General features: G+C 31.0%; 1 protein-coding gene across 1 annotated transcript in view; it reads right to left on the bottom strand.

Moving 5' to 3' along the window:
- Positions 1–14,872, bottom strand: part of ATRNL1 (attractin like 1) — a 707,592-nt gene that overhangs the window by 486,080 nt on the left and 206,640 nt on the right. Inside the window, exon 20 of the mRNA XM_082611125.1 lies at positions 916–1,009. Coding sequence (XP_082467251.1) covers positions 916–1,009 — 94 coding nt within the window. The remainder of the gene's footprint in view (positions 1–915; positions 1,010–14,872) is intronic.

Here is a 14,872-nt window from a genome sequence, read left to right as displayed (position 1 = left end):
AACCTATGATACCTCAGTGACTAGTCAAAGATATAACCACCTAACTTGAAATGTTTAGGATAATTCTATTGTAAATAATGTAATGTTCTAAATAAAAACAAACAAAAAGATCATTTTCCATGGCTAACATACCTCTTTGGATATAAATTTTTACATATAGTTTTGGAGAATCTTTTATTAATTTTTAAAATAATTATATAATTATTATAATCGGAATTTATGGTTTATGTCATACAGCATATTATACCTAATATAAATGTAAGTGCATATATACAACTCAAAACTATAAAAATGATTTTAACATATGAAGAATATGGATAAGAAAAAACATTTAAGTAACATGAAACAACTACTTTTTAAAGTTACTCCTTTTGGAGGTAGGTGAGAATAACAACTAAATTATAAAAAGACAAAAACCACTCATAAAACTACTGAAAGCAGAGTAACAACAAGAGTGGGTTCGTGTCTAATGAAATAGCAGAGAAAAAGAAGATAAGTATAAGAAACCACTTGCAAGGCCTAAAAGACTATAATGATCAGAATTAATAATAAAAGATTCAAAAGAAGGAAATGCACAGAAACATTGGATTTCAGTTATTTAACAAGATATAGAGAAAAATTATAAAGATAGCAATGGAGGTTTGATATTTTTCCAGAAAAAATAAGAATGTTTCTTTTTAACAGAGAGATACAAAAGACAAATATTCTATGGGCTCTGTTTTGAAGGCTCCACAAAACTGTCATTTTAAAGGCTTAATTTTTTATGAAAATTGATAAAATGCAAGTAAACATAACTTACAACAATACTGGTTGCTTAACTAACACAACACTAAACTTAAAATGGAAAACCTTTAACAATTAGCTCTACAGCACAAATTCAACCCATGAAAGTTCTAGAAAGTAATGTTTACTTACAATTGGCATTGATCACCTTTTATTCCTTTAGTTGTGCAGAAACATTTTCCTGTGTGCATATGACAAATATTTGCATGTCCACTGCATGTACAAGCTGTAAGTCAAAACCAAAATGATATTGAATATTCCCCATCACAAACATGTGCATCACATTTAAGGGAAGGTTGTATTATCTTATTTGTAAACCATTGATTATCCTCTTGCCATCCAAAAACTAGGGTTAGCATACAAGTTATTTTTAATTAAGGGGAAGTAAATTCACTTATTTAAAAATTTTGTGAAACTCTTCAAAGTCTTTGGGGTATCCTGAAGTCTAGTGTGGATCCAAGTATTTATCTCATCCTTCTTTGGACTTTTTTCCATTTCTAATTTGGTACATCTACTTAATGAAATGAGTTTCAAAGAGCATAAGATCTTTGGAGTCAAACAGCTCAGCTTCAAAATGTACATCTATAATCACTAGCTATGTGACCTTGGGCAATTTATGTAACCTCACTAGTCTTAGTTTTTTCGTCTTCAAAAGGAGAAAGGAGCTCTCAGGACTTAGTGAGAATTAAATGAGATAACATATTTTAAATTCCTAGCACATACCAAGCACTTAATAAATGCAACTATTACTTCCACTACTGTTACCACTGCCAACAATAAAAAAATATAATTTTACATATTGTGTAAAAAAGCATATCTGTTTATTTGCCCAAATATCATCCTTTTCTGAGATCATTCTCAGTTTTAGTATTCCAGAACACTACCTGAAACATTCCATAGTATAACAGTTACATATAGTCAATTTGGTTCATACGGAACTCATTTCATTTTCTTACTTTGCATTCCTTTGTTAAAGATCAGCGTTCCAATTATTCAGGACACAAATCTCACACTTTATTGTGCCCAACATCCAATCAGCTGGGATGTTTAGTTTCTACATGCAGGATCCTTCTTGTATCTGACCTCCTCCTTTCCACTATGATAACACATCACTCAAGTCCTGTCACTCATGCTCTCTTACTGACACCAATACATTACATAACTGATCTTTCTGCCTTCAGTATGGCTAAAACTCATTCTCCAATCCTGAGACATATTCTCAAGAGATAAGGCTGATCATGTCATTAGCCCTTTCAAAAACCTTTAATGAGAACTACTGTGTTCCTGCACACCACCAGCTAGTTAAACCATTCTATTGATAAAAATGAAATAATGATTTCATTCCTGATTTTCATACACATTTAAAAATAAGATAATGAGTCACTGATTTTGATCAAAATATAAAATATTTTAGAACACTAAGCTTCTTATTAATTGTTTATGATTGTTTGCTTTGAAAAAACACATAATTAATATAAAGTAAATACATACAACCCTACACACACATAAAAAATAAATTTTGGTATTAGGTAGATTTTTAAGAAGCCAGGCTTTCTTTGCTAAAAGAAACTTCTACATAAAAGTGTGGGTTTTCCTACAATGAGATATCATCTCATACCAGTCAGAATGGCCATCATCAAGAAATCTAGAAACAATAAATGCTGGAGAGGGTGTGGAGAAAAGGGAACCCTCTTGCACTGCTGGTGGGAATGTGAATTGGTACAGCCACTATGGAGAACAGTATGGAGGTTCCTTAAAAAACTACAAATAGAACTACCATATGACCCAGCAATCCCACTACTAGGCATATACCCTGAGAAAACCATAATTCAAAAAGAGACATGTACCAAAATGTTCATTGCAGCTCTATTCACAATAGCCCGGAGATGGAAACAACCCAAGTGTCCATCATCGGATGAATGGATAAAGAAGATGTGGCACATATATACAATGGAATATTACTCAGCCATAAAAAGAAACGAAACTGAGCTATTTGTAATGAGGTGGATAGACCTAGAGTCTGTCATACAGAGTGAAGTAAGTCAGAAAGAGAAAGACAAATACCGTATGCTGACACATATATATGGAATTTAAGAAAAAAAAAGTCATGAAGAACCTAGGGGTAAAACAGGAATAAAGACACAGACCTACTTGAGAATGGACTTGAGGATATGGGGAGGGGGAAGGGTAAGCTGTGACAAAGCCAAAGAGAGGCATGGACATATATACACTACCAAATGTAAGGTAGATAGCTAGTGGGAAGCAGCCGCATAGCACAGGGAGATCAGCTCGGTGCTTTGTGACCGCCTGGAGGGGTGGGATAGGGAGGGTGGGAGGGAGGGAGACTCAAGAGGGAAGGGATGTGGGAACAGATGTATATGTATGACTGATTCACTTTGTTATAAAGCAGAAACTAATAAAAAGAAAAAGAAAAAAAAAGTGTGGGTTTTCTTTCATAAAGACTATTTAAATAGATCAGTATAATCTTCCTTTAAGTTTGTAGAATTAACTATGGAAACACAACATGTGAGAATTTTAGAAATGAATGACAAGATGCAGAAGTGCAAGGAATAAAGGAAATTATCATGAGCAAAAAAGGGACTCAGATATAATGATAACATGTAACTTCATAAATAGTGAATGAATATACCATAGTATCTTTTAATATTAACTTGCTGTTTCACATTAATACTATCTTGTATTCAGAACTTCACTAAAAAACAAATGATGCACATTAATATTTTAAAACTTGGGTAAACTTTTTATTTACCCTTTATGGCAGAACTAGATAATAGTCACACTTGCAGCATTTCTTTAAAGAATTATCCATAGTATAGTAGCTTTAATAATTTCTGAGACAGAAAAAATATTGTGTTAAAATACATTTTAGTGAAAACTCATTTTGAGAGAATTCCCTTCTGGTGCTACACTTCAGGCTAAAATGACACAAATGTATTTTAAATTCAATTGTTTAAAATTTATACTTCATGACGGTGCTGAAATCATTCTGTTGTTGTCAGCGTTTGAGGTTATCTTTTTATGCTGAATAGGCACCTATAAAATCATCATACTGTGGCCTTTTGTTTGGTAACTTTTATACGATGATGATTTTATAGTCTAGCTATACATTACAGGAACATTATGAGGTCACATGGTATTTCTATTTCCCTATAATATAAATTTGCAATATCAACTTGTAACTATAACTAAACAATAAGGATAGAAAAAAAGATGGTATAAGAGTTATTCAAATAAATTGTATATAAAGAATATACTTTAGAAAAGGAAATCAAAAAATAGTCATTGGCAGTACTTGTTTCGAAGTCAGTTTATGTGCCTCGGTCCTTTAATTGCTATGTCATTGCTATTTGTCACACACATATACAACAGCTTCTGGGAGTTAGGAGATCATGTCCACTTAATTTCCTTTATATACTTCTAGCATAATTATACTTGATATTTAGTAGATATATTACATTAGTTTTCAAATATAGTAAGAATTCTGGCAAAGACAATGTTCAAATAGCCACATGACTTAAAATTATATTCTTCAAACTTATATTTTTATTTACGGCTCTAAGTCCAAATATCCATCATGTGTGGCTTATGAAAAGGGAAAAGAAAACATAGCCATTTCCCTTTGATATAAATAAACATGAAATGTTGATACCAATAATATCTTAGCAATCTGGTTTTTCTCACTAAAAACTCAAAAATTACAACTATTGCCATGTATTAATCTGTTGCTGAGAGTATGATTTTGTTTTCTCCTGGAAAGACGACAAGTCTCATACTTTAAAATATGTCATTTGACTTACAGAGATTATTTTGTTTATTTAGGATATTGGACACCCATATTTGCCTAAATAAAGAGTAAATGAGAAATTAAGAAATGGTTCTTTCTCCAATAAATAAAGCACAGTGAAACTCAGTTATTCAGTCCTTGTTCCAGTATTTGTTGAACGCTGTTGGGTGAAAGGCACTGCTCTAGAACTAGTCTGAGAATATGATGGTGAACAAGAATCTAGAACTTAAGGACTGGAACTGCCAAGTAAATGGTACTGTTTTAAGGATTTAAGTTACAGGTTGGAGAGTCATAAAGTGCCAAGAGGGCTATTAAGATTCATATTTTATATTTCAAAGCCATCTAACATATTGAAAAATGAGGAGAAACTCTAACCATCTGTTCTAAGGGTCAGTAAACTATATCGTGACGGCAAGTCCTCACTTCCTATTTTTTATGGCCCATAAGCTGAGAATGGTTTCTACATTTTCAAAGGATTGTGGAGAAGAAGGAGGTGAAGCTGGAGGAAAAGGAGGCGGAACAAGAGGAGGCAGCAGCAAAGCAGCAACCTTACCTGTACCTGGATCACAAAAAATAAAATATTTACTACCTGATCCTTTAGAGAAAAAAAAAAATTGCCAACCCCTGACCTATAACCACAAAGCCTGGAAACACATAACTTGTCAATTCTTCATTCTGACTGAATGTTCAAAACACAAATCTCATTTAAAACAAACAAGGTTTTGGTTTTTTCTTTTTTGATAGAAGAGGGTTAAGCATAATCAATGAAAATATTTGACCAAAATAAATTTCAACCCAACTCTTCTGGAATTGTATTTTTAATACCTTGTGTTTAGCTTTGATAAAGAATAACTTTAGTCATATTTCATTTTCTAACTCTAGCAAGATAAATTTCTTGAACATGCCTAATGACTACCATTAAAGTTTTTAAATCCTTTAAATTTTACTTATTTCTTTAATCTGAAGTTTTCATTCATCTAAAAAAGTAGGGCAAAATGTTAATACCCTGGGCTACAGATGAGGCAAGAATGACACATATTAGAATCTATTCACAAACCAAACCTCAATACCAATGAAATACCAGGCATTTTTTCCCACATTCAGTTCTACCACCAAAAATTACTACTTGCCTTAAGTTCAAATTCTTAAATTCCAATTTACTGAATTTTTATTGCACCTGTTTTTAAATCTGCATTGTTTTCAATGAGATTGTTTTTAAAGGTTGTTTTGAATAGTTATTAATCAATGAATCAAATCATCTGAAAAAAGTCGTTGAGTATTCATTATGTTAAAAATATAAAACATGAAGTAGGTTAATGACAAGAACAATATTTCTCAACCATATATGAATGCACTATTTCCAAAGTACTTTCACACACATTACCTATTCAATCTTTACACCATATGTATTATACTTATTTGATAGAATAGCCTCAAAGAAATGAAAAAAAAAAGTCCACATTTATACATCTAGTAAGTAGTAAAGAATTATATCCTGAGATTCTTTCAACTTCTTGATAGACAATATATATGTGTGGATGGCACATATAGATAACATGTAACACTCTTGACCATATATGCTTTTTAATTTCAAATATATAATGTACTTTTTTAATGGTTTGAAAGCTGAAACTAACCTGAAAACATCAATGATAATAACCTATTCAGTAAATACACCAAATATAAGTACTAAGATTGAAAGGTTGATTCATTATTAAGAAATTCATTAATACACCATATTATCGAATCTAAAAATAAAAAAATGATTATCTACACACATGCTAAAAAGTCTTTGACAAAAGTCAATGCCCATTCCTGATAAAACATTCAATAAAATAGTAATTCAAGGATACTTTCTTAGCATAATTATACACACACACATAAACATATGTATATGTGTGTATATATATTTTATATATATATATATAAATATACACACACACATATATATATAATAGCCAGTATCTTGCTTAAAACGCTGGAAGCTTTTCGTCCACTAAGATCAAGAATAAGGCAAGATTCCCCAATAGATCTATTACTCTTAAAATTGTATTAGAGATATTAACCAATGTAATTATACATGAAAAATTAATTGATGTGTAAGGACTAGAAAAAAGTGAAAATATCTCTATTTGTAAATGATATGATAGTATGCCTGGAAACCCTAGAGAATCAGTGTTAAAACAAATTAAAACAATAAGGAATTCAGTAAGATAATAAATTAAAAAATTAATATGCAGAAATCAATAGCCCTCTAACAATAACCAGGTAAAGGATATAAAATCTTATTTATAATTGTAATGAATAAGATAAAATACTTAGGAATAAATTTTAACAAAAAATATGCAAAACACATGGGAGGCATAAAAGTAGTTGTGAAAAAATGGAAAGACACACATTGTTCTTGAAAAAAAAAAACCAATATCATAAAAATGTCAGTTCTATTTGAATTAGTTTATAAATCTAACCCAATCTCAACAATACTAACATTTTTTAGTGGAACTTGATAAATTGATAATAATAATCACATAGAAAAATATGCATTCAGGAATAGCCAGGAAAACACTAAAAAAGAAAAGCTAAAAATGGGGGTGGGGGACTAGTTCTAATAGACATTCAAACATTTATAAGCCCTCTAAAATTAAAACACTGTGATACTGGCACATCAATAGGCAAACAGATCAGTGGAGTAGAATAGAAGATTTACAAATAAACTGAATACATATGAAACTTTGGTATATAAAAATAAATATATTTTTATTGATATAAATAAAAATATATTTATTGTCAATAACTAAAGTTAGATTATTTGCTGTCAGAGAAGGAAATTAAAAATTTGGAAAGGAGGAAGGATAGAATGAACCCTGTAGTAAGGGATAGGAAATGAGAGGTATTAGTGTGAACTCATGGATTTTACTATAGAGTACAGGTAGATACAGAAATGGGCACTGATGTGTTTATATGTATGTATGAGAATTTACTGGTGTCTGTTATGTATACATACATCTATTTTCCAGTTCTGTCTGCTAGCATGATCCATAAGCACTGATGGCCCTGTAGCAAAATGCCCAATAAAGGAACAAGGGATGCTTGAGAAATGCCAGCTTCCAGTTAGGCCAGGAAAGGTACAAGATGAGTGCCAAAAACATAAGGAAATGCTCAAAGAATGAAAGATAGATAAATAGATAGATAGACAGATAGAAACACAGATGCATAGATACATAGATAAATACATAGATGCACAGATGAATACATAGATAAGATTCACAGACAGACAAACTAGAGAAGACAAAGCTTTTCATTGTATAAGAAAGCTAACTAATTATTGTAGAAAGAATGATGGAATCAGAAAATCTCTGTTTGGTAAAAATCACAAAACTAGTGAGTAGAAGTTTGAGAAGTAACATGATATTCACATGGTCTCATAGTATCTCCTAAAGATATTTTTTCATTAAAGGATAAAACAGTGACTTTATAGTGAAGAAATCTGGCAGACCACTTTAACCAAATGTTTATGAACATCTGAAAAGCAGGGAATACCTGTATTCCTAAAAAATGTCAATGTCATTACATAAAAAGAAAGACTCAAGAAATGTTCCAGATTAAAGTCTAAAGAGACACACAAATCAATGCAACTAGTAATCTTGAATTTTCTTTTGCTCTAAAGAACAATGTTGGGACAATTGGTAAGGTCTATGTTTAATAACAGTATGCATCAATGTTAATTTCCTAATTTCTATAATTATAATGTTGTTAAGAGAATTCCCAACTTTTAAAAAATAAACCCTAAAATCTTTAAGGAATAGAGGGATATCAAGTCTGCAATGCTTAATTGAGAGATAGGGAGAGAAAGAAGAAATCTGAGGGAACTTATTGAATATCCTTACAACTTTTCTGTGTTAAATTATGTCCCCCCCGAAATTAAGACCTTTTACAATTTTGAAAATATTAAACATTTCTACACTTTAAAAATAGATAATAAAATACATTTTATGTCTTTTACTTGTACGGCAATAATAACATTATGTTAACAACTTTATTTGAAGAGTTCTTTGTTTTTCCCATATGTTATTAAGGGTTTAGTTTCTATATTTCTGAGTAGAAGGGATGTTGTTAACAATATGTAAAATAATGATTCCATTTCTCAAGAAAATATTAGTCTCTATTTTTTCAAGAAAAACCAATCATCCTATGTGAATAATTACCCAAATGCCTACAGTTACCAACAATGGGATTCATATAAGCACAATACAGCTTTAAACTTGAAAGAATTAGCTGCTGGCAGATAGAAAAATAAACAAAATATACATTAAGATCATTTAAAATACAAATTATATGGTATACTGAAATAGATATTTTGAAGTTAGCTAAAAACATTATAGGTAACACATTTTGTTAAAATGACCCCAAAATTAATAGAGTGAAGTGAAATGTAGATGGTAAGCTTTGAGAAGTCAGACACCAATATTCTATTTATCTTCTCTAGAAAAACTAGAAACTGAAAGGAATTATATAAATTTCATTTTCTTCCTTATCTAAACTTCATATAACTTCTCATCAGTATTTAATGAAAAATTTATGTACAAAATATTGGATTATTGCTCAATAAGTTATGAGTATAGAATGAAACACCATTGGTAATTATTAAAACTAATCCTCATTTAGAACAAAATAAAACATAGACTTTGGAACCAATATTGCTTCACTTCTGCCTCTATTACTGAAAAATAAAAGAAAGAAAAATCAACCTGAGAAAAATAGTAAGCTACTTTTTACCTCTTGCTCTAAAGTGAAAATATTGGTTGAAACGTGAAACCCACCTAGCTAGAAAGTCTGAATTACATTTTCTCTTAGATCATATGAAAATGAGTAAATCATATGGCACAAATATTATATTTTCTTAGTAATATTAATATAGCAATGGGCTAACTATATACCAAGCACAGTACTACTACTTATGTAATAGCATCACAAAGATAATGTAAAAATGATTTTTAAAAAACCAACTAAGACAAAACTTTTCTCATCAAGAAGTTCACATCCTACTTAGAAAGATAAGTGAACAATGACTTACAAAAACACTGATGGCTATCACCATGGAGGTACCAACACTGCCTGAAGTTAGGAGGGGCATTACAAGTTTTCAGGCTGAAATTTCCCGAGTTGAGATTTGAAAAATGAGTAATGGAGTCCAGAGGCACAGTAGTGTCCAGGGAAGCAAAAATGGGTAAACAGTTGGGTTTATATGAAGGAGTGGTTTGATATGAAGTGAAAAGGAATACAATATTGTGAATGTCCTAGATACAGAATAAAGGATGAACTAAAAGAAAGTGAGGCTGACCTATTTAGAAATTGCTACAGTGGGCTAAGCTAAGGTAAAGGTAGACACAACTAGACAATGGCAGTTCAATATTATGGCTTCGAAATGAATTAGAGCTGACCACTGATTATATCTGAGATTCAAAGACGTAAGCACATACTTGCTTTGGAGTACAAGAGTGGTAGTTCACATTTCAATCCTGGTTCCATCACTTGCTGGCTTAACCTTTAACATGACTCTTTAGGCCTATGTCTTTGGTTTACTCCTCTATAAAATTGACATAATAGTATATACTTGACAAAATGCTTTGGAGAATATGAAAAAATTTAGGCAAAGTTCTTAGCAATGTTCCTGGTATGAATAAAATACCATTAAATATTAGTTATATATGGTTTTAATATAATGCTTGGAGTTTGGCTGCCAAGGAAAATGTTAATATCTTAAATGTGGACACAGAGAAAAAGAGAAGTAAAGGTGTGGTAGAATATGAGAGACATGGTAGGATATGAAACCAGAAAAATCACTCTGGGTCAGAGCATAAAAGGCCTTGAACATCTTGTCAAGGAGGTTTTAATTTATTTCACAGACACTTTGGAGGCAATGAAAGATTTTGGAAATGGTCATAAAAATCAATGAATGTTTTGGGGAAGAAAACTATGTCTTTATCTTCTGATAAAAGAGATAAAAGGGTGGATTACAAATGGAGAGATTGCATATACAGAGGGTAATCATTCATTAATTCAACAAATACTTAATAAGAACCTATTCCATTTTAGGTAATCTGTAACATCCAAAAGCAGTGGAAGAGAAGAGGAATCATGGGGGCCTAAACTAATAAAGGTAATGGAATACAAAGGCAGAGATAGGTGTCAGAGACAGTGCAGAGTCAAAATCAGCTTGAGACAGAATACAAGGGTTGAAGAAAAGGAAGGAATCAAAGGTACCATTGAAATTGAGCCCAAAAAGAACTGTATTACCATTAACAAAATGCGGGTGAAGTGAGAACATTTTTTAAAGAATAAAGTTACTGAATTCAGTTTATAAACATTGATTTGAATAATAGTGGCCTGTACAGAAATGCTAAATAAGAAGTCAAAAAATAAGTTAAAATTGCTTAATAAAGTAGGCTGCACTATTCACTAAACATACAATTAAATGTTTATATACTTGCTTTAAAGCCTACAAGTATAGACTGTGATTATTATAAAATCAGTAAATTGGCCTTTAAAGAAAAAGCAAGATAAAAGGTATAAAAAATTATATGTGATTAAGGGAAATGCAAATACTCGCATTCATATCCTAATATATAAAAATGAACATTTGAAGAAAAGGCATTTCTTCTTAAATAATATGTTAAGGAGGATTTTAATATGTTTATGAAATATTTAAGGGAATATTTATGTTGGTGCTTTTTTACACCTGCTCTAGGCATTTCTAATATATAATTAACTACCCCACCATCACTAAGTAGTTTTTGAGATATGAAAAAGTGCGTATGCAAATTGGTATTCAGCTTGATTTTGGTTTTTAAAAAATCTTTAAATATCAGGACAAGGTAAGTACATGCTTAGAGTTTCTTAGTTAACCTCTAGTTTTCTGTAATATACTAACTAAATGTTTTATATGTTTTAGAATACAAGAAGTATGCCCCACTTTAAATTCACCCCTTACTTTTTTTCATCCTAGGCCTGTCATTTGAAGCTAACAGGAATTCCTCAACCTTTGTAGATTAGGGTAAGAGCCATTTTTATTTTTAAATTAAATTATCTTACCTTACTTATTAAAAAAAAACAATAGTGCCAGATCCTTGTAACATAAAACCTAAAGCAATACATGATGATAAGCATCACATCAAGTGAAATTAAAGAGAAATATTGAACACTTAGATAAAATAATGGTTTCTATCTTGCCCCAAATAGGTAAGTATTGTACTTGTAGACCTAAAACCATTGAATAGTTTTTTGTTTAATTCCGTAAGAGATACATTAGTGAACTTACTAATGAAAAGAAAACATTCAAGTGACACACTTCATGGTCAAAACTGATAAATCAGAGATGGAGATAGTCTATAACATCAAGTCTAGGAGCCTAAAAACCACTAACCCAATGCCAAAAGTCGAAGTAAAAATTTATTTTAAGTTAGGATAGGTGGAAAGTAGAACTTTGTGCAAATAAAAAGTAGGAAAGGAGATCTTGAGAAAGGTGTCAAAGTAAGCCATGCATGGCAAAGTTCCCCAGCACTTAAAAGTTCAGTGACTAATATCTCTAGCAGTTTCACGAGACTCAGCCCACAGACAGTTCTTGCAAAAGGAATCTAAGAGAAAAGAGTAGTAAACTGCATCTTCTAATAACCCACAATCAAAGGTCATTCTAAAATAGCTGACAATGTCAGGGCCAAACAGTTTTCATAAACACAGTTCTTCTTATCCTTAACATTCCTTTTTGAGAACAAAAAGGATGAAAAGAGTTTGAAAAGATGGAGTAGATAAAGAAAACAGGGTTACTGAGCAATTTGATACAGAGAAACACTTCTACAAGGAAAACAAAGTTTCAAAAAATTAGTATACAGAGAAGAGAAACTAGCTACAAATATTATAGAACCTATGCAATAAAGACTTTGTTTAATCATGCAGTTGAAACAGGCAGTTCTATATGATTTTAAAAGGCACTCTTGTTTTCTTAAATCTACATAAAAATGTCATTCTGAAGAGAATTTTAGATCAAAGTATAACTTCATGACTATATCATATACTAAATAGCTATATGTAATTATATAATTATTCATTTAAGGGCCATTCTTTGAAATATTTAAAATCTCAGATTGGTTTTTCTCTGCCACACAGGATGATAATGGTGTACTCAGAAAATACAAACTTTCAACTTTTCTGTGTCAAAGTAATTAATAAAAACAAGATTTCCATATCAAGTGATTTTCATTTATCTGCATTTTTAGATTATTCAGGTCAATGCTTCCATTTTCAGAGAATTAAACTTCTTACATTTATTTTAAGAAATGCTCGAGTTCATTTGGTTATAAACTTTCAGCTTCTCTGAACAATCTGCAATATGTAAGAAGGGTTTAAAATGAAAAAAATCTCCCATCCTAGTAGAGAGAAAGAAGAGTTCACTTATCTTCTTTACCACCCTCAAGTCTCAGAGAATATCTGTGTCATAGCCCAGTGTGTTTATTGAAGTTTTAAATATTTCTGTAAAAGCCTGTTATGGACAGATATTAATAATATGCTAAAAAGAAAAACATAAGTTTTGCTAATAAGAAACAAAGGTAAAAACAGAACTGTTACTATGTTGAAAGGACTTTTTTTTCCTCAACCTGGAAACTAAGAGTTTCTTTATCACTATTAAAAGTAAAAAATATAGAAAGAAAATCATATACTATTTAAGAACCTAGAAAAAGAATAATAAAATGAACTAAAAGTCATAAATAAATACAAAATTACATTTTACTAAAACCACTTATGAATTCAATGTTAAAGGAAAAGAATTTATTCATAACACCAACCAAACCCATTAGATATCTTACAATAAATTAACTGAAAACGTAAGACCTAGATGAAGAAAACTATTAGTCATACAAGACTGCAATTTTTTAAATATCTGTATACTTCATATGGGGAGCTTTTTTCTTATAGTCCATTTTTTATGAGTAATTAAACAAAACAAATACATGTAAAGATATTAAAATATTTTTAAGATTAATAACATTATAGCTTAGTTTCTTACATTTAGAACAAGTTATAATGAAAAACATGCAGCTAATAATAATTACAGAAAATTGAAGCATGCAAATTGCCTCAACTCTCAAGGGCCTACCCAGATCCTCCCATTAAAATTAACCTCTTTGTCCCTGATTCTATCGTTCAACTTCTACATAACCCTATTACAGCACCTACACAATGTTCATTTGACCCTTGAATAGGGAGGGGGTTAGGGACACCAACCCTCTGTGCAATAGAAAAATCCTGTATAACTTATAGTTGGCCCTCCATATATGCAGTTCCTCCATATACCAGGTTCCTCCTATACACAGTTCTGCATCTTCTATACACAAGATTCAACAAACCGTGGATACTGTGGTGCTATAGTATTTACTATTTAAAAGTCTGTGTATAAGTAGACCTGCGCAGTTCAAATCTGTGCTGTTCAAGTCAACCATCTATAAATTTTAGTAAGTCCTAACACACTACTTTGCATATAGTAAGTAGTCAGTAACTGTGGAATTCAAGGGTAATCCTTCATCGCAAAGTAGTACAGTATATTGAGTGTTGAGCTGTTGTAGCACATTGAGCTGTTACTCTATTCAATGAAACTTTCATTTATTTTCTTTTACTAAAATTTATGTTAAATTGGAGATAACATGGCAAAAATAATAGTCCCAAAAGTCTGATTCACACATTTATATTAACATACTTAAGCCTAATGATGTTATAAATAGGAACAATAATAATTTGCAATAATAGTTTGCATTATGGAGTTAACATTTGCTGGAAATACAAATTATTTCATATGTTTATTTAAGCCTCACAGTAAATTAAATTAGCTGCATTTTGCAGGTGAGGAAAGTGAGACACTAAGAGGTTAAATAATTATCCAAGGTGACAGTGCCATTGCCAGAATATGGACCCAATCAGTATAATTCCAAAGCCCAAACTCTTAACAATGTTATATTCTTTTATAGCTACAAAGACAGATAGATAGAGAGAGAGAGAGAGAGAGAGATAGATAACCAATGTCAGAGCAAGTTTGTAACAGAGAATCTTCCTGAACACTAATAAGAAATAAAATAATTTTAATAATAAAGCACTTTCAATAATTGTACTAACAGAACAGCTATAAATATAACACAGTTTAAAAACAATCTGAAGGAAGTCTACAAGTACATTTACATATTGACAACGTAGTTAAATGGCTTTAGTAGGCCAACTTTTTAAAAGAATATCTAAATC

The sequence above is a fragment of the Mesoplodon mirus genome, assembly GCF_964341445.2.
Source record: "Mesoplodon mirus genome assembly, chromosome: 2".
In the NCBI taxonomy this organism is placed as follows: domain Eukaryota; kingdom Metazoa; phylum Chordata; class Mammalia; order Artiodactyla; family Ziphiidae; genus Mesoplodon; species Mesoplodon mirus.
This window is presented reverse-complemented; position numbering and strand designations above follow the sequence as displayed.